Below are 21,798 nucleotides of genomic sequence, written 5' to 3' on the forward strand. Positions count from 1 at the left end.
AAAATACATATGCCCAGATGTATATTAGTGCCTCTATTACTGAGATAGCACCTTTTTTTTTATATACAAATGAGCTATTTGTAGCAACAATTGAGTTGTCTGAATCAAGAAGCAAGACCCTCCGTGCTCCAAAGAGCTAATTTTCAGATTGCCAAAAATGGCAGTATCTTGGCAACAAAGGCAGCAATTCACAAAGGGAGAACACCTTAGGCTGAGTTCACACTGAGTTTTTTGGTCAGGAAACTGACTCAAATTCCTCCTCCTAAAAACGTGTCACCATAGGACTGTATGAGTCAGTTTCGTGACCAAATTCCTGACAAAAAACTCTGTGTGAATGCAGCTTTAGGTTAGGGTCACCTGAATCAATCTATCTGTGTGTTGATATGCTAGGTGACAGACTCTCTTTAATATGAAATATGCTGATAATAAACGGGACTAGAGTGTTTGTTTTCAGTTTATGAAATGAAATCAGTTTTCATTATCTAAAATTGCTGATCTGTAACTCAGAAGCTATGTATAAACTTCCAGGGTATTTGAAATGAGTGTGTTTATATGGAAAATGTTTCTAAATGTGATTATTATAATTGTGCATGTAAAACCACACCTAAAAGCTGTAGGTGTTTTGTTATCTTAGAATTTTATAGTTGTATGTATTGGGTGGTATTGTATATCTAAGACTGCCCGCGCTAGAATTTACGTGTAATTTTTTTGTACAAACCTGATGTTTTGTTTATTTTTCTTTTCTGTACTTTGCTATATGACATTTTAACAATTTGCGGTGTGAGAATTTTTTTTGATTCATAAGATTTAGATTTATTTGTACATGTCAGAAGTGTAAAACTACCTTAGTTACTAAAGGGTCCAAATTTTAAAGTACCACTAGCAGGCATAGAAACAGTTAACCTAAAATCACTTTAATTGTTTCTTTTTGAAACAAAATAACCTGGACTAAAGTAATATATCTTCATCATCTATTTCTCTCTTTTAATTCTAGGCACATCTATTGTATTCGACATGAGCTTAACATATATCCTTGTGGCATTAGCTGCTGTTGTCCTTAATAATGCTACAGTGGAACTTCTTACTACACATATGAGAATAACTGCTGGTGAGTAACTAAATACTCCGCTTACTCTCAATGGATAATATAAACTTATTAAGGCGAAATGTTTTGTCAGTATGCGAGCCATGTTTTTCACAGCTCTGTCTCTTTCATTTCTATGGCCGCATACACCAGCCCATATGCTATCACAGGTCCTTGAGCTTGGGGTAAAACTCAGGACAGGTCCCATACCTAAAAAACAAAAATAAAATAAATAATAATTCATGCAGATTCACATATATCCTCAAATGAGTGTCTCATAAACATCAAGCAAATGTTAAATGCAGAAATAGTACAATGTATAGCATCAACTCAATAGTAAGAATCTAAGTAATAAACTATTATTATACTCTGAGGTCTCTTCAGACCCCAGGGTATAACAAGCGGAGGTCCAGAGAAGTAGCAGCAGTGTTACTCACCTCTCCTGGGCTCCGGTATGGGTATTAGGGCCTCCTGTGATTGGGCCTCAGTGGTCTCTGAGATCATTCAGGAGTCTTAAAGCCCCGCATCAGAGGCCAAGAGAGGTGAATAACACTGTTATTTTTACTCACCTTCTCTGGGCATCTGCTAATACTCTGGTGTCTGTAGAGACCCCAGACTATAATAATAGAAGTTCTGCTTTGGACCTTTTTGGTCCGAACATAACTGCCAGGCAAACCTCGAGAAATAAATCTTGCAAGGTTCCGTGGCCCTGCTTATCTATCCCTGATCCTTCTCATGGTTTGCAACCCTAGGCTTTGAATGTGATGTCCAATTTTAATACAGCACAGATCATTAAATTAAATACTTCTGATAACATGATTCAACGTGCAAAGATTTGCCTGCACACACCTCTTGCTGTCATTCTAGTTCGTCATTGTTCTCCTATCCAATGGGACACGCAGTGCTGACATCATAGCCTAGGTGCGTAGCAATCTGCCGTAGTGATAAACCAAGGTTTGTCAGTTTAAGGATTCTGTCCCTCTCAGTTTGCGACTAGTTACAATAACTGGCACAAACAGGAGGAATCGCATAAACCACCCACATCACTTGGTCTGATTTTTGAGGCTTCGCATGGATAAAAAAAAACAAAAAACTTTGCTTCCAATCTGGTTTTTATGTTTCTCGCACATGCTGCAGATTGGCTAAAAATGCTTAAAAATGTGAACACTTGCAGATCTTAGTGACATTTTTTTATTTCCTCGATTATCGTAACCTTACTGTTAAAGAGGAATTTTCATGTCCTGGGGCACATGCAGTTTTATACACCACTAGAAAGCCAACAGTGCATTGAATTTTATTATATGTCTTAGTTCTGTGGTAATGTTTTTGGGTTTTTTTTGTCTTAATTTTTGGTTTTTCTATGCATTATGTCTCCACCCCCCCACACACACATAAGTTCATAATAGACCTTGGGAAGCATTTTAATATTTTTTTTTCTGCTTTCACCTGAAACTGGATTGACACAATAGCTTCTAGTGAGGCGCATACACTTGCATATGCATTTTCTTCTTTTGTCCATCAGAGCACATGTACATCATACCCACAGCACCTGAAGGTACTTCCTATATGGCTTTGTCCAAGTGACACAAGCCATCCAATGTACACTCCTTATTCAACTGCCTTTAGTCTAGGAACATATATTACTGAGCGACTGAATACTACCTTACAACCCTATTGAAGCTAGGCGCATGGGCACACATGCTATAATCATTCTTGTAGTATGTATGTATTAATTTTCATCCCCATGCTTTATACAGTGTGGTTTTTGGCACAGTTTTTCAGACTTTAAATAGTCCTAATGTGAGTATATGTGTATTAATGTCTCTATGGCTTGAGAAAGGGGCACTGGAGGCCTGTAACACATTGCTATTTTGAGATATTAGAACAATTACAGTGTTCTGGTTTGGTTTTAGAGCGAAGTCGTTGCTTATGGTTTGCAGGCTTGGTGCCTTCTCTGATAAACTAGATTCACCACATTCATTATCAAGCATCAGTTAATTCCACATACTATTAAGTGCCTAGCTTTGCACTGTTTACATGCTACACACTATCAGGGAAGATTTACATTACTGTCAGGGGTCCATTGTTCTGATTTTTCAGAGGAGCAGAACAACAGACATTATCATGTACCTGTTACAAACAAAAGACTTTCTGTTTGTATTTATTCTAATTCACTGCAATGTTGATAAATGGACGGTCACTGCCAACAACTATAATTTTATAATAATTTTAGATTAAATAAATAATTCAGTTGACTACCACATAGTGTGATCCTCTCCTGCCCTACGCCGGACTTCCCTCCGTCGAGATCTGATTTGGCTACACCCCTTCTAGAGGCCGTGAAACTATTCATTCCAAGTTACTGGCTTCAACAAGATGCCCCACCCATCCAAGAATGGATGGACACAGTAAACCAGGTTATGAGATTTGAGGAGCTAAATAGAAATGATGACTTGTTTTGGAGAACCTGGTCTCTCTGGCTCAAGTTAGATCAGGCTTCTTTCCTACGGAGTAGTGGTGGAGATAAGACACCGTAGGTACAGGTACATATTTCTGTGTAAATTAATCTGAACTCTTCTGATCACTCTTGTTAGTTGGATTCATTCTCAGAAATAAACGTTACTGGAATGTTCTCTTCTTCTTTTACATTTCCTAGACTTTACATACACCTCCCCCTTCTCCCACTGATCTAGTTGCTATTGTAACTATAATAATGCTTCATGTATACCAAACACTTATGATTGTTCTATGTTATTGTATTCAAAGGTAACAATTTTTTTTTTCTTTAGAAGTTCTTTCTGTATTTTACATCGAAAAAAAACTCAATAAAAACTAAGAATTGAAAAGAAAGAAAGAAATGATTCAACAATCAGGATGCAAATTGAACAGTGCAAGCACAAATCAGGCAAACTTTGTAAATTGTTCTAAACGATAGACACTCAATAGTGTATGATCATAGCCTCAGTAAATTTGCCTGTCTGAGTCTAATTAGCCCCTCAAATGTAAAAGATGACAGTATTCATCAGGGGCTGCCATACCATTGGTGCAGCTGTACAGGGGCCAGGTTTCTTCTGTCTGTTAGTCTCTGAGCTATTGAATTTCATGGAGGTAGTATACTGTTCCTGAGCAGGGCTCTGTTCTGTTTATGTCCACCACATACATCCATATGCGACCACCCCGGGAGAACGGTTACTCAAAAAAATAAAAGGAACACTTAAGCAAGACAATGTAACTTCAAGCAACACTAATTGACAATCAATGTCACATGCTGTTGTGCAAATAGAATAGACAACAGATGGGAATTATTGGCAATTATCGAGACACATTCAATAAAGGAGGGGTTCTGCAAGTGGGGACCACAGACCACATTTCAGTACAAATGCTTTCTGGCTGATGTTTTGGTCACTTTTGAATGCTGGTTGTGCTTTCACACTCGTGTTAGCATGAGATGGACTCTACAACCCACACAAGTGGCTCAGGTATTGCAGCTCATCCAGGATGGCACATCAATGTGAGCTGTGGCAAGAAAGTTTGCTGTGTCTGTCTGCGGAGTGTCCAGAGGCTGGAGGTGCTACCAGGAGACAGGCCAGTACACCAGGAGACGTGGAGAGGGCAACAACCCAGCAGCAGGCCCGCCACCTCCGCCTTTGTGCAAGGAGGAACAGAAGGAGCACTGCCAGAGCCCTGCAAAATGACCTCCAGCAGGCCACAAATGTGCATGTGTCTGCACAAATAGTTAGAAGCTAACTCCATGAGGATGGTATGAGGGCTCGACGTCCACATATGGGGGTTGTGCTCACAGCTCAACACCATGCAGGACGCTTGGCATTTGCCACAGAACACCAGGATTGGCAACTTCACCACTGGCACCCAGTGCTCTTCACAGATGAAACACTGAACACGTGACAGACGCGACAGAGTCTGGAGACGCCGTGGAGAGCGATCTGCTGCCTACAACGTCCTTCAGCATGACCGGTTTGGCAGTGGGTCAGAAATGGTGTGGGGTGGCATTTCTTTGGAGGGCTGCACAGCCCTCCATGTGCTCGCCAGAGGTAGCCTGACTGCCATTAGATACCAAGATGAAATCCTCAGACCCTTTGTGAGACCATATGCGGTTGGTTCCTCCTAATGCAGGACAATGCCAGACCTCATGTGGCTGGAGTGTGTCAGCAGTTCCTGCAAAATGCGGGCATTGAAGCTATGGACTGGCCTACCCATTCCCCAGACCTGAATCCGATTGAGCACATCTGGGACATCATGTCTCGCTCCATCCACCCACATTACGTTGCACTACAGACTGTCCAGGAGTTGGCAGATGCTTTAGTCCAGGTCTGGGAGGAGATCCCTCAGGAGACCATCCACAACCTCATCAGTAGCATGCCCAGGCATTGTAGGGAGGTCATACAGGCACGTGGAGGCCACACACACTACTCAGCCTCATTTTGACTTGTTTTATGGACAAAAAGTTGGATCATCTTGTAGTGTGTTTTTCCACTTTAATTTAGGGGGTGACTCCAAATCCAGGCCTCCATTGGTTAATAAATTTGATTTCTTTGATGATTTTTGTGTGATTTTGTTGTCATCACATTCAACTTTGTGCAGAACAAAATATTCAATGAGAATATTTCATTCATTCAGATGTAGGATGTGTTATTTGAGTGTTCCCTTTATTTTATAGAGCATAACAGCTCCGTGTAAAACGCTGTTGAGTTTGATCTTAGGGTACTTTCATATGGGCATACTGTATTTTGGTCGGTATTTTTTATCAATGTTTGTTAGCCAAAATCAGAAGTGAAAAGTATAATAAACATTTGCACCTGTACTGTATTTGAGACCCACTCCTTGTTTTGCCCCTTGAATTTTTTTTTTTATAATGTAGATTGCAAGCCACATATAGTGCTCACAATGTACATTTCTCCCTGTCAGTATGTGGGATGAAACCCATGCAAACATGGGGAGAATATACAGAATATACAATCCTTGCAGATGTTTTGTCCTTGGCAGGATTTGAACCCAAGACTCCAGCACTGTAAGGCTGCAGTGCTAGCCACTGAGCCACCGTGTTGCCCCTTGAATATTGTTGATAAGTGGTTATAGGCCAGTTCCATAAAGGATATGGGTATGCTGTTATCTCATGTCAGTACACACATGGTTGATCCAGGATTGTCACCATAATACATGAAGCTGGCACTCCACTAATAATTGTGTAATTATTATTTGTAACAATTTGTATGTACAAGCAGTTAACATGTCTATTTATTTTATTCGCAGGGTATATTTTTGCTCTTGGGCCACTAATCTTTATTGGAATTTGTGACATCTGGTTAGAGCTATTTACATTCAAACAGTCATACGCCATAAACCTATTTGCTGTCGGTGTGGTAGCTTTTGGATGCACAGGTAAGTAATATAGCAGCACAATTAAATCAAAGGTTCCCTGAAAATTAACAATGTCCCGTCATAGTTTGAAATTTCTGTAGTACATTTCATTACTTTCAACAGCTAAGTTGTTTACCTGCTATAGCTACTACTGGTCAGGGAGAGGATCTTTGGACGTTGTGCTGACGACATTGTCTATTCTTATCCTAATCCCTATTTCTGTGCCAGGTCTTATTTGAGTTTAATTATTTTTCTCTTTGATTTGAATCACATTATTTATTCCCTTCATACTCTAATGGGAATACGGAATCAATATATATAATATATTTTTTTAATTCTTTAATAACATTTTCTATGTCCTCATCTATATTAAGCAGAATATTATTTGTACAATGACCTCCAAACCTCAAAACAGGTTTACATTTCTTCCAAATTATTTATTTTCAATACAAGCAGCATTACAATGAAAAGTACCACCATTATAAAGTGGTAGGCAAATAAGACAGGATTGATGTTTGATAGTAACAGTGGGCCATAGCTTCCCTCCTCTTCCTCCCTACACAGTGACCTCTCTATGTGTCACATTGCACTTTCACAGGAGACAAGGATCTATAATAATCCTAATCATTCTGAGTAAATTGAATTAAAAAATCTACAAGACACTTGATGGGTATATGTCTTTTTTCAACCATACTATTTAACCCTTATGTAGTATCATGGGTTCTTTCATAATGATATGTCTATGGTAGTGGTGTTTGATAGACACCATGATAGTACTTAAGGATTAACTACACAATTGCAAAAAAAAAAATCAGATTAAAATATTTTGGTAACAAATAAAATAAGTATACAGTGGGTGACACATTTTATTTTAGTCACAAGGGCCCGTTCACACGGAGTAAACGTGCGTATATATAAAAAATACCCATGTAAAAATAAGATTGGTGTAAACGCTCACTCATTTTGGCAAAATACACATGTAAAAAATACACTGTAAAAATAAGACTCCCATTGACTTCAATGACATTTTACATGTGTATTTTACACGTGTAAAATACACGTGTAAAATGTCATTGAAGTCAATGGGAGGGCCCGTTGACATGGAGTAAACGCGCGTGTATTTTGGCAAAATACACGTGTAAAAATAAGACTCCCATTGACTACAATGACATTTTACACATGCATTTTGGCATATTATTTTACACGTGTAAAAAAATGTAATTGAAGTCAATGCGAGTCTTATTTTTACACGTGTATTTTGCCAAAATGAGCGCGCGTTTACTCTGTGTGAACTACCCCTTACTCCGTGTGAACGAGCCCTTAGGCTAAGGCTCCACGGGCTGTAATCGCTTAAGAACCGCTGCATGAACGCATTGTGGTTCTTCCTGCAGCGATTTGAAGAGAAAGTTCACTGAGTTTTCCTCTGTGGACTTTCTCTTCCCATTATATCTACGGAAAGCCGCCGGCGTTTCCGTAGATATAATTGACATGCTGAGATTTGCAAAGCCACAACGGCTTTGCAAATCGCAGCAAGTCCGCACTGCGTTTTTTTCCGCAAAGTGGCCATGAGATTCACATGAATCCCATCCCCTTTGCTTGCACTGTAAAACGACGCGATTTTTCCTGCAGCGTCTCCATTGCGGGCAAATCAGGCGTTTACGTCCTGTGGGGCCTTGGCCTTAAGTAGTTTTTTTTTTTTAGTTTTTGTCTAAAATTCCCTAATAGCTTAAAAAAAAAGTTTCCAGCATGGCAAGGGTAAATATGAGCGAGTACTGTTCGGATCAGCCGATCCGAACAGCACGCACGCATTGAAATGAATGGAAGCACCTGGTACTTCCGCTTTGACGCCGGCCGGCCGCTTAATCCCCCGCGTGCCGACTACGTCCATTCATTTCAATGCGTGCGTGCTGTTCGGATCGGCTGATCCGAACAGTACTCGCTCATCTCTATTACTTATCAATGTATACCTGTTCATCTTTCTATGTAGCTCTTTTGGATAGTCAGCAAAAAAAGTTATAATTTGTATCACCTTACTGTACTGGCACAGTGGGAATTGGGGATGGGTACAAACTAAGGCAGATATATATCTAAAAAAAATTATATATTTATCTATTCTATCGATCTATCGAATATACAGAGAGAGAGGAAGGCAATATACAAGTTTTAATATATTTGCTGTTATAATTTATGTTTTCTTGTGTACTTTATCTTATGAATATTGACTTTATTTCACAAGTGCAGCAATCCAGTTTCTATGGTTATACTGGGATGCTACCCAAACGCTACACTCAAGGAGTAATGACAGGTGAAAGTAAGTACTGTATGTGTATTCGTAAAAAAAAAAAAAAAAAAAAAAAAAAAGGATTTATACATTATGACTTCATGTTAACATACATTTTTGATGTATTAACATATGAGGGTTTTTTGTTTAAAGATTTTTTGTTTTTTTTTAAATTTTGGGTACATTTAAAAATACAATAGTAAGAAATACATAACTGTACAGTATATAGTGACATGTTATATTTTTCATACTTCCCTTTGATAGTATTCACTCTCTTTTCTTAAGTAAAATGGAATAGGGATAGTAGAGAACAGCATGCTTGCCACAAATGGAAGTATAATGCAACATTGAGCCAAAAAGGAAAGCAGAGTATGGCAGCATTAACTTATACTCTTCTTTTAGTCTTAATACATGCATCCGCTAGTGCAGGGGTCTCAAACTTGCGGCCCGCGGGCCGCATGTGGCCCCCCGAACAATTTTGTGCGGCCCGCACAAGCCTAGGGACGCCGGATCCAAGTTGAATCCGGACGTTTCACCATTTTGCTGTGAGAGCCGGGAGGAACGCCCCCTCCCTCCCTGATAATGCTCGTCTATGGACGAGTACTGCGAGCAGAGGGAGGGGGCGTTCCTCCCGGCTCTCACAGCACAGCGCGATTGGCTGTGCTGTGAAGAAGGACGTCTCTGACTGAGTGTCAGAGACGCTCTTCTGACCATAGAAGAGCTACGGTACCGGACCGTAAGCTCTTCACACTGGGCCCACATTGGGAAAGCCGACAGTGTGCTGAACTCAGCGCACTGTCAGCTTTCCGGCAGTATATAGAACTGCCTGTGGGCAAAATGGTGGAAGGTCCTCTTTAAACATTGAGGTGGAATGAAGGGGCTCATGACACTGGGGGCAGACGAAGGGAGGGGGGAGAACGGCATGACACTGGGGCAGAAATGGAGGGACATGAATCTGGGGGCAGAGATGGGGGGACATGAATCTGGGGGCAGAGATGGGGGGACATGAATCTGGGGGCAGATGAAGGGTGTATATGTAACTGGGGGAAAGATGGAGGGGGGACATATAGTTTACGGGTGACTGTAGGAGGATTATACAGCACTGTTTATTTCTCTATAAAGCACTGTTTATTTCTTTCTCTCTTTATTACCAGGCCAGAATAAAATAAAAACACAGATTTTTATTGAATATGGATTTTAGTATAGGCCTTGTGTAAATAGTTTGCCATATAATTGTGAGAATGAATGGATACAAATAACATACATTATTCTTATGTTATTGCTTACAGCGCCGCACCTCCCATGAGGAGACCTGAAGCGACCGCTTCAGGCGGCGCTATGTCAGGACCCTAGGGAGGGCGGCATTTTTGCTTACCTAAGCCAATCCAGGACAAGCTGTCCTGGACTGGCTTAGCACCGAGCGGTGGATTGGGGAGGCCACTGGAGCAGTGCTGCTTCCCCTCACGCTCAGGCAGAGAGCAGGTCCTCTCCCTGCCTGCGAATGCCGCTAAGCCACGCCCCCTCCACTCTGCCCCCTCCTCCCGGGGGGGGTGCGGCTTTCTGTCGTTCGCCTTGGGCGGCATAAGGGGTAGGTTCACCCTTGGTTGCTTACATTTATTTAGGGGCAGTTCACATGGAGAAAATTTTCTTAATTGAAAATCAATCTTCAGGAATTTTTCCTAGTGGAAAATTCAGCTTTCAGGGTCTATTCACACAGAGTTTTTTTGGCAAGGAAAAAATTCGCTTCAGGAATTAGGAAATGTTTTTTTTTCCTCCAGCACAGTGTATGAACCTTGAAAACAAATCGCTAGTGGTTTTTCGACGCGTTTTTTTTGCCAATTCCGTGCCCAAATCCGCGACCTGGATTTTCCGCCTCCCATTGACTGCGTTGGTTTCTGCAGGCCGAATCCACCTAAAGGAAGCTTTTTTCCGCTAGCAAAAAAAATCCACTAGCAAGAAATAAAAGGTAGTGGAACCCATAGAACTCTATGGGGAGGCGTTTTTTCCATGTGGATTCTGACACGGATTCAGCGCCAAAATCCTCGCCAAAAAAACTCAGTGTGGATGGACCCTCAAGGTAAATTCACACAGGGTTTTTTGGAATGGATTTTGACACAGAATCTGCCTCAGAATCCGGCTCCAAAAAACGCCTCCCATTGACTTCAATGGGAGCCGTTCTCAGCTTTTTTCTGCTAGCTGTGGAAGGCGTTTTTTGGTCCGGATTCTGAGGCAGCTTTCTGCGTCAAAATCAGGTCCATAAACCCTGTGTGAATTTACCCTAAGAATTTGAACCTGAATGTTCCTCTTGTCCAAATTCGGCAGCAAAATACACACCTGCCTGGTGGTATTTTCTCCCTCCTGTTCACTACAATGGTAGTTATCAGGTGGAATCAGTCTGAAGATTAAGCAACGAGCAGATCTTTGTAGAATATCTGAAGTCATCATGAAGGAGCTTTCTAACCAAGTAAAAGCATAAGATCATGATTTTATATCAGGGATTGATGTGAAACAATCAACTTTTGGATGAAGATCTGCAGCACTTTCAGATTTCAAATATCCGCTGTGTTACCGTAATTGTTAGTAGAGAAAACGTGATTTTAGGACTGCAGGCTTATCGCTGGCAGAATTTGTGTGATTTTAGAATACCTGGCAGTGGTTTTGTCTCTAGCTCAGTACAAGTATTCTATGTGAGCAGCCTGTCTTACAGTATCACTGAGGTTACCATTACTTATTCTACTCTATAGAATACTGTCTATAGGGGGTGCAGTGGTAGTTGTCACTACAAGGTAGGGCCCCTTTACAGATATTACATTTTGGCCTATTAGCTTCACGTTTCTCTTCTAGCTGTCTAGGTAGACATCCAGTGGAATAAGGTGTACTGGTGTATCTTCGACTGACTCTGAGTAGATCACCGATATTTAAAGCTGAGGATGTGCTTATCCACTGTCCATAAGTGTTGAATGAAAGCAACAATAATTTGGGTTAATATAATGTATATTACAGCATCTCTGTATCAACATCAACATGTTACTGTACTGACTGACACATCGTCCCTTTCTCTGCTTGTGATAACATGTAGGTATTCTAAAAAAAAAAAAAAGCTGCAATTTACAGAATTATTTAAATTATTTGCATAATTACAATGTCTGACTGAAATATAGATTGCAACCACCTGTAAAATGTAATTTGTCATGTAAAGATCATAATAAAAGCCCCCAACAAATTCAAGTACAGTTGGTACTGGAATATTTGCGTTGAGGCTCCATCATATGATGACAATAATGGGTATTACAGAAGCAGAGTAACAGACACAAATGAGGCCCTTTCAGTCTGTGTCCATTCCCATTGAGGGGCCGTTCAAATGGCATAAACGTGAGCTGATTATGGCAAAATACACGTGTGAAATATACATGTGTAAAAATCAGACTCCCATTGACTTCAATGCCATTTTTTACACGTGTAAAAATGGCATTGAAGTCAATGGGAGTCTGATTTTTAAAAGTGTATTTTTTTACATGTGTATTTTGCCATAATCAGCTCGCGTTTACTCCGCGTGAACGGCCCGACTCTTATGTAAACAACATGGCCGATGCTGTCTTTGTTTACTACTGTGATGGAAGATAAAGTCCTTCTTGCAACAAAAGTAAAAAACATGATGGAAGAAAGCTTCTATTATGATTTTACATCACTGTGAATGCAGACAGACACCCAATGGAGGGCGCTACATCTGCATCTGTCATTTAATGTCAGTTGCTCTCTTCCTTTGACAAATGACAACAGACACTAATACTGTTAGTGTGAATGTAGTCTTACAGCAATGCCTTAGCTGATTCTTTTTATTTACATAGCATTTGTGAATTGGCTGAATAAAACATCCATTGTATAGTGATCCAATGGGGAATTGATCATACCCACTGGTGACTGTGCACCAATTTTGCGCTAACACATTAAGTACGTAGCCTTGTTTGGATGTGTCGCTTTTCTTTGTTTTTTTCATTGTCACATCACAAAGGCCACTCAAGGGTTAAAAATGCTCACTTAGGCCCCTGATAATTTTTTAAGAGGTATGGTTTAAAAAATGAACTCACGACTTGAGGAATTCCTCTTTACTTTCACCTCCAGAGCTTTGCATGCGTCCAAAAAACAGATCCTCTAAATCTACACTCCAAAAGCGTAGCCTTCTGAGCCATGCTGTTTATACCCACATTTACAAATTTTGTGTGCCGACTTAAAATTTTAGGAGTGCATGTCTTTGTGGACACAAAGTGGGCACAAAATATTGGGCAATGGATTTTTTTTTTTTTTTAATTCAATTTTAACTATGCACCTTAATTTCTGAGATGCACTCTTGGGCTCAGAATGTTCACTATACCCCTCATAAATTCCTGGAGAAGTGTAGTTTCTAAGATGGAGCCATATTTGGGGGGGGGGGCTCAAGTTCTTCTTTTACATCAGAGGCTCTGCAATTGCCTGCCAGTGTAGTGTTAATAACTAAATTAGACCACAAATGCACATGGTGCTCTTTCATTTTCGTTGTATTTCCAGGCAAAAGATTAGTGTCACATGTAAGGTGTTTCCAAAATCAAGAGACAGAGCATAATAACTGGAGAGCTGAAATGACCAAAGTTTTCACTACATAAAGTGACAAATGGCAGATTTGAAAAACAGGGCCTATGTCCTTAACATGTTTTTAGGTGGTGTCTTCAAGGGGTTAAACATTACCATAAAATCCACTAAAACCCTTCCATTTTCACTTTTTCTAGGCACTGCTGGTGTAATAATCTCTCTTAGCCGCATATTTACCAAACTTCTTCTGCCAGATGAAAAAGAGAGCACCATTATTTTCTTCCTAATCTCCATCTTCCTGGAATTGATGTGCTTTGTTTTGCACTTGCTTGTGAGAAGAACTAGATTTGTTCAGTACTATACAAATAAAGCCCTGGTAAAAAATTCATGTAGGAATCGCTCAGAACCAAGTTTTCGTTATAAAGTGCACCACAGCACCTATGGAGAAGATGTAAGTTTTTGTCCTGATTTTGTTCAGAATATATAACTATTAACATAGTAAAGCTAGAAGATAGATTGGAATAGATTCTCCTGGTATCATCTATTGGTTTATATAAATTGTGACTCTCTGACATTACTTAGACTGAAAAATACTTGTATGCATCAAGATAAACTTTCGCAGATCAATTATATATCTTTCAATATTCAGTTCCATATGTTATTAGCACATCTAACCATCATTGTATCTGCGATTACTACCTCTTAGTGTGACATTCCATGGCTAGACAAATCTAGCCTGTCATTGTAAAGTCAGCTGTACACAATGGTGTGCCAACCGGTGGCCATGAATCAGAATAGGGTGGAATTAGTCGAATTGTCGCTCATCAAGAATGGGTTAAAATTGGTCAAATGAATCTAAAATCAAAATAAGAAAAAAAAAAGTTATGGTAGGTTTTGTAATGAAAGATAAAGTTGTGCATGCAGGACCTTATCTTCTGTTACAAAGGTAGAAAAAAAAAAAAACATGACAGAAGATAGCTGTACTTTACATATGTGTCAATGGGAACGGACACAGAATCAGTCTGTGTCTGTTCTCTGCAACAGTTTAATGTCCGCTGCTGTCATCTTATGACGGAAGACAGCAAAAGACATTAACAATGGTAGTGTAAATGTAAGTATGTATTGTGAAAGCAGTAGGGAAACAGACTGTGATATGACAGAGGAATCCTACAAACTGACACAGCTAGGGAACAAAAAGTAATAGCTGTGCTATGAAAGGAACGCCTAAGGCCCCGTTCACAGGGGGCTAGGGACTGCGTATTTTGGTCTGGATTCTAACGTGGGAAGCCACATCAGAATAGGACTAAAATGCACCTGCCATGACTGTCGTGGCTTCCCGCTGTGAAGTAAGCAAAAATGAATGGGCCTAGTCCAGAGGGGGCTGCCGCGAGGTGGACACCGCGGCCGAATCAGCCACGAAATCCACCTGAAGAAAGGGCAGCTCGCTTCTTTTTTCCGTGAGTGGGAACTTACCGCTCACGGAAAATAGGAGGCTAGCGGTCTAAATAGACCTTTATTGTGAGGGGGCGGATTCTGAGGTGGATTCGGCTTCAAAATCCACCCCCTCTTGCTCCGTGTGAACAAGCCATAAGCCCTAAGAGTTAGAAGGTGGATATTTTTTTTTATTTAATTTGGTGGCTGTCAGCAGAGGTTATCATAGCTAACATGGAAGAAATTTATAGAAGCAAGAATTCCATTTCCTGTGAAAGAAAGTTGAAAAATTGATCTGTTGTGGAATAGTCTAAGCTTTACATAAGAAACGTTCAAACACTGACTCTCCACAACAAAGTACGAATGCAAGGAAAATTGATTTTTCACTGGAGACACACTTTCAAATGCTGTTACATTTAATCTTGTTTTTGGATTATGGCTAACCAATTAAAATTATTATAGAATTCTTTTTCACACAGTGCAGCATTACTTCTGGCACTCAGCTGTATTACACAGCCAAGTCCTGGGACTAGCCACTGAGCGGGAAGATTCTCTGACTACAGTGGAGCCCCCCAGATGCTGTGATTATTATTACAGCATGCGGGGGGCTCCAGAGGCAGGATCGCCCCCATCACCCTCAGATCCCAGGGTCGCAGTGGCAGCCAGGAGGCAAAGTAAAGGCCTTTTGACAGCCTTCACCCATCACACTTAGTAAGCCTACTATGTATTGCAGTACATTGATCAAAGATCCAAGGTTCAAATCCCCTTGTGGGAAAGACAACACATAAAAACAAAAGTTGAAAAAGTTTAAAACTTGTTTATTTTTTTACATTTTATTTTGAACACTCACCTTTTAATTAAAAAAATAATGTAAACAGAAAAGTAAACAAACAGGTTAGATATCCCCATGGGTATACAAGTCCACACTATCCAAAAATAGCGTTATTTATCCTATACAGTGAAAACTGTAAAAAAAATAAATAAAAAAAAACAATGTACAAATTAACATATTTTGGTCACCTTGCTTTCCACAAAAATGGCAATAGAAAGGGAGCAAAGTGTCATACATACCAAACATCTGTACCAATAATTAGTACAATCAAATTTCTTCGAAAATAAAGAGCCCTTACATATTTCCATCAACAAAATAATTAAAAAAAAAAAGTTATAGGTATCAAAATATGGGAACCCCAGGAAAATCGTTCATTTTCAAAAAGTGGTAATTTTTTTTAAAAAAAAATATGGTATTGTATTGATTCGCTGGTCAAAAAATTATGATACAATTGTGGTGGTTTTCACATGGACCCCCAAAAACTTTAATAAAAGCTCATCAAAACATTCAAAATGAAAGTTCTGCTCACATGTTACTTTGTGCTATACCTTTAAGGAGAATAGATGTCCTTCGGCAGAAAATAGCATGGAACTGCAGACAGATGTAACAACAAGAGGAACTTACATTCGGTTTGATGTTCCTGAACACAAAGTTAAAAGCAGCTGGCCAAACTTAAGAGGTAAAATGCAATGCTAAAATATAAACATGTTTTCAGCAAAGCTTTTTTTTGTCTTCACAGTTTCCTTTAGTAAAAGGCTTCATAATTTTACTTAACTACAATCTTATATTCTAAGAAGAATTAAAAGGTTGTTCAGTGTATACACCATGATTGGACATGAAGATTCTAGTACACTAGACTTATTTTAGGTGTGCCTGTTTTCTGACTGATCAATGCATTGACCCCACAGCTTGTTTCTGACTTTGTTCCTGTCTGTGGTTTCTGTCCTGTCGGATAAGTATCTAGAAACGTCTTCCAGTTTACGCATTGCATCTGCGCTCTTCCAAGGATTTGCTAATGATATTTTAGGGTACTTACAGTTATGTTGTAGTATACTTAAATGATATTTTGATATATTCTCCTGGCTTATTTAAACATCAAAGACAGGAGTGCCAAGTTATGGCTATGCAAAACTAGAAAAGGGCATTTTTGTAAGATCTTCTCTGCCTAGAGAATATCATCACGCATTAAGGTCTGCAGATGGACCCCAAAAAACTTATGGCAATAAAGAACTGGCCTCACCCTGTCTTTGAACTATGCAAAGATGAATCAGTTATGTCAACTTCTACAGCAGAGCTTGTAGCAGCAAGTGGGTGAATGCAAAACATTGGACTTCAGAGGCATAAAATCCCTTTTTTCTAAACTTAAAAAAACATTTGCCTCTGCTTCTGTTCTACATCACTTTGATACACCAAAACAATTCTTTCAGAAGTGGATACTTTATGCTATAACAGAGGAATACGAAAGGAAAGTTGGTCATCTGTGGTTTTTTTTCCTCTCTAAGCTCTTCCCCTTGGCTAAAATGAACTACTCCACCTAGAACATAGAGCTGCTGGCAATGAAGCATGTCTTTAAGAGTGGAGGTATCTTCTTGAGGGAGCCATGGATCTGGTGATAGTTGAAATGGACAAGAACCGCAGACCACACAATGCCCCTTAACAAGCCCGATGGGCACTCTTCTTTGTCTGATTTGATTTCCAATTGCACTCTCTTCCAGTCAAGAATATCAAAGCTGATGCCTTATCCTTATAAGTAATGGATCCGTCTGAAGCACCACCATTGAAATTTCTTTTATTATCTCTATGGCACCAGTATATCTTAAAAATATTCCTTATGTTAAGACATTCATTCAGGTTTTTCTGAAGTAAAAATAGAATTAGTACTTACTGGTAATTGGCTTTCTAGTAGTAAAGATACCTCAGCAAGAACATTGTTAATAATACTGTGAGGGCAGAATATAGAGACATTAAAACTGTGTCTGGAGATAGCTCACTCCTGTCATGACCAGCGCCGCACCTCCCATGAGGCGACCTGAAGTGACCGCTTCAGGCAGCGCTATGCCAGGGCCCCAGGGAGGGCGGCATTTTTGATTACCTAAGCCAGTCCAGGACAAGCTGTCCTGGACTGGCTTAGCACCGAGCGGTGGTTTGGGGAGGCCACTGGAGCAGCGCTGCTCCAGCAGCCTCCCCTCACGCTCAGGCAGAGAGCAGGTCCTCTCCGTGCCTGCTCTCTGCCTGCGAACGGCGCTAAGCCATGCCCCCTTTGCGCAGCCACGCCCCCTCCGCTCCGCCCCCCTCCTCCGGGGGGGGGGAGGGGGCGGCTTTCTGTAGTTCGCCTCAGGCGGTGAAAGGGGTAGGTTCACCCCTGGTCATGACTATGACCAAGGGACATGCAGCAAGGTCAGGACCTTCATGAAAACCTTCCCATACACCTGATTTACCTATGTGCCAAATTTGGGGTCAAATGGTTTAGGTGTTTGGGTGCCTATAAAGAACAGACAAACAGACTTTTCCTTTAATAATGTCAGTAATTTGATTGATAATAGCTTGACTTATTTTTTTTATTACAGATATGATGTTTCATCGTTACCTGGTATTGCGAGTAATTTGGGCTTACATGCTCTCCATCTCGGTCACATACTTCATTACTCTTTGCCTTTTCCCTGGATTGGAGTCAGAAATTAGGAACTGCACAATGGGAGAGTGGCTTCCTATCCTTATCATGGCTATATTTAACTTGTCAGACTTTGTTGGCAAGGTAAGTTTAGTGATAACAGTATTGCATTCACGGTGTGTTCAGGAAGAGGTTTTCACATTTGATGCACAGACAGGCTTAAGGTATGTTTTGGTGGGTTTGGAGTCTCCTGGGAAAAAAACAGACCCACATTACATACCTCCCAACATTTGAAAAGTAGAAAGAGGGACAAAATGTGCGGCTCGCTGCGCGCGCCGTGGCAAATTTGGCTCCACCCACTTTTATGTTGACTCCGCCCATTCTCATTCATTTTTCACGTGCTCCCACACAGTATAATCCTCCTACAGTCACCCGTAAATGATATGTCCCCCCTCTATCTCTCCCCCAGTTTCATATACACCCTTCATCTGCCCCCAGTTTCATGTCCCCCCTCCATCTCTGCCCCCAGATTCATGTCCCCCCATCTCTGCCCCCAGATTCATGTCCTCTCCATCTCTGCCCCCAGATTCATGTCCCCCCCATCTCTGCCCCCAGATTCATGTCCCCCCATTTCTGCCCACAGTTTCATGTCCCTCCATCTCTGCCCCCAGTGTCATGCCGTCCCCCCCTTAATCTGCCCCCAGTTTCATGTTCCACCTCAATGTGTACACACATTACACTCACCTTTTCCTCGCTCCCCCGCCGCTATCTCCGCAGTCTTGCTAATACTGTTGAAGGCGCGATGTGACGTCATCACATCGCGTTTACACAGCTACTAGCCGGAATGCAGCGGCAAAGCAAGGAGTTGAGCTGTGACAGCTCCTTGCTTTAGTCGCGTATGTATTCAACTCAGATCTGTGTCCTCCGGACGTAGATCTGAGTTGAAATCGGGACATACCTCCCTCCAACCGGGACCGCAGGACACGTCACCAAAATAGTGAATGTCCCGCGGAAATCGGGACGGTTCAGAGGTATGCGCATTATAATTTAATGGTGTCTGTTGGGCACTGCTGGTGTCCATAGTGTCATAAATCCAACAGAGCATTGTGGCTTCTGTAAACTCTACAGGGCAGATATTAACAGAGCCTAACACTATACAGTTGCAAAAAGTAAACAAAAAGTAAATGAGCCCTGAATTTCCTGGAATTCTGCATAACTACAAGGCAGTGCCGAAGAAATACACAGTAGTATTACTGGTGGCAACCAAAGAGTTTATGTTGTCTACTTGAAAGCAAAAATAGCTAAATGTAAGGTAAAGTAAAACAAAGATGTATGGTCTAAGGTACAGTAATGGCTTTTTGTTAGTATTTCTATATAATACGTTTCCATATTTCTGATATAATGAATAAGGAAGGTTCTAGCACCGCTTTGCTTAGTAATGTGCAGATATGCATAATACTGCTACTTTTTTACAAACTAATTTTTAAAAATTTCTTTTTACTAGATACTGGCAGCAGTTCCATATGAATGGCGTGGTAGCAACCTGCTCATTTGTTCCAGCATGCGTGTAGTGTTTATTCCACTTTTTATAATGTGTGTGTATCCAAGTGGAAAACCTACCTTTAGTCATCCTGCCTGGCCATGCATCTTTTCCCTGCTTATGGGTATCACAAATGGATATTTTGGCAGTGTTCCTATGATCCTTGCATCAGGTTTAGTAGTACCAGAGCAACGAGAACTGGCAGGTATGTTAATATTCATATCCTGTTATTTGGTTGTTACTATCAAATTATTCTACTGCATACTCTATAGTATTATATAAGGCAACTAACAGGAGGACCCGGCTTCGCACGGGTATATTTAATTTTTTGTTTGTGTAGTTGTCCAATTTTGCGCTGATGTATTTTGTATATCATTTGTGTGTGTCCATTAGCGTCATGTGATCATGTGCATCTCATTTCGAATATCAATGAAAAACCTGCAATCGGTTGTTATGGAGACCTGGAGTAAAGCTGTGTGTATGTGACCTTGTGTAAAAGTGTCATTCACAGCACCCTGCCCCTTTAAGGCTGAAATACAGTAGTGAAGAAAAATGGCTGAGTTGCTATGGAAACCTGGAGTAAAACTCTAATATATGGTACTCTGTTAAGAGCCATGTAGATACAGATAATCCTCCAGCGTGTGGTACTGTGTGCTGACGCACGTATCTATTCCACTGGCATGTAGTACTGTGTGGAGTGCTGCGTATCTAATCCTCCAGCGTGTGGAATTGTGTGCAGATGTGCATATCTCATCCTCTGGCATGTGGTACTGTGTGCTAACTTGTGTATCTAATCCTCCAGTGTCTGGTACTGTGTGCAGACAAGTGTATCTAATCCTCCGGCGTATGATACTGTGTGCTGACATGCGTATCTAATCCTCTGGCGTGTTGTACTGTGTGCAGACACGTGTATCTAACCCTCCTCATGTGGTATTGTGTGCAGTAGTGTGTATCTAACCCTCCGCCGTGTGGTATTGTGTGCAGTGGCACGTATCTAATCCTCCATTGTTTGGTATTGTGTAAAGATGTGTGTATGTAATCCTCCAGGGTGTTTAACTGTGTGGAGACGCGCGTATCTAATCCTGCGGCATGTGGAACTTTGTATAGACACATGTATCTAATCCTCCGGCATGTGGAACTGTGTGAAGACGCACGTATCTAATCCTACGGCATGTGGTACTGTGTGCAGATGTGCTTATCTAATCCGCTGGTGTGTGGAACTGTGTTCAGATGCGCATACCCAATCCTCTGGCATGTGGTACTGTGTGCAGACTCGCGTATCTAATACTACGGCATGTGGAACTGTGTGCAGATGTGTGTATCCAATCCTCTGGCGTGTGGTACTGTGTGCAGATAGGGATATCTAATCCTCCTTAGTGTGGTACTTTGCGCAGACACACGTATCTAATTCTTCAGCGTGTGGAATTGTGTGCAGACGTGCATATCGAATCATCGGTCATGTGGTATTGTGTGCAGACGCACATATCTAATCCTCCCCTGTGTGAAGAGGTGCGTATTTAACCCTACGGCGTGTGAAACTGTGTGTAGACGCGCGTATCTAATCCTCTGGCGTGTGGAGATGTGTGCAGATGCACGTATCTAATCCTCTGGCGTGTTGAACTGTGTGCAGATGTGTGTATCTAATCCTCCCCTGTGTGGTATTGTGTAAAGAGGTGCTTATCTAATCCTCCCTCGTGTGGTACTTTGTGCAAAACACATGTATCTAATCCTTCACCATGTGGAACTGTGTGCAGATGCGCGTATCCAATCCTCTGGTGTGTGGTACTGTGTGCAGACATACGTATGTAATCCTCCCCTGTGTGGTATTGTGTGAAGAGGCGCGTATCTAATCCTACGGCATGTGGTACTGTGTGCAGACGCATGTATCTAATCCTATGGCGTGTGAAACTGTGTGCAGATGCGTGTATCTAATCCTTCGCCATGTGGAACTGTGTGCAGAAGCACGTATCTAATCCTTCAGTGTGTGGAACTGTGTGCAGACGTGTGTATCTAACGCAGTTGGAATATGAGTGAAAGACTTGCAGGTTTGTATTGGCTAAGGGGGGGGGGCATT

At 41.1% G+C, this 21,798-nt stretch overlaps 1 protein-coding gene across 2 annotated transcripts in view; it reads left to right on the top strand.

Annotated features, from left to right (window-relative positions):
* The window catches only part of SLC29A4 (solute carrier family 29 member 4), a 48,723-nt gene that overhangs the window by 20,782 nt on the left and 6,143 nt on the right, over positions 1–21,798 (top strand). For both annotated transcript variants that reach the window (XM_075285146.1, XM_075285145.1), the window contains exons 4-10: positions 995–1,108; positions 6,356–6,484; positions 8,700–8,774; positions 13,508–13,761; positions 16,129–16,252; positions 18,141–18,328; positions 19,689–19,929. In XM_075285146.1, coding sequence (XP_075141247.1) covers positions 995–1,108; positions 6,356–6,484; positions 8,700–8,774; positions 13,508–13,761; positions 16,129–16,252; positions 18,141–18,328; positions 19,689–19,929 — 1,125 coding nt within the window. The remainder of the gene's footprint in view (positions 1–994; positions 1,109–6,355; positions 6,485–8,699; positions 8,775–13,507; positions 13,762–16,128; positions 16,253–18,140; positions 18,329–19,688; positions 19,930–21,798) is intronic.

Source organism: Leptodactylus fuscus, chromosome 8 (genome assembly GCF_031893055.1).
Source record: "Leptodactylus fuscus isolate aLepFus1 chromosome 8, aLepFus1.hap2, whole genome shotgun sequence".
Taxonomy (NCBI): domain Eukaryota; kingdom Metazoa; phylum Chordata; class Amphibia; order Anura; family Leptodactylidae; genus Leptodactylus; species Leptodactylus fuscus.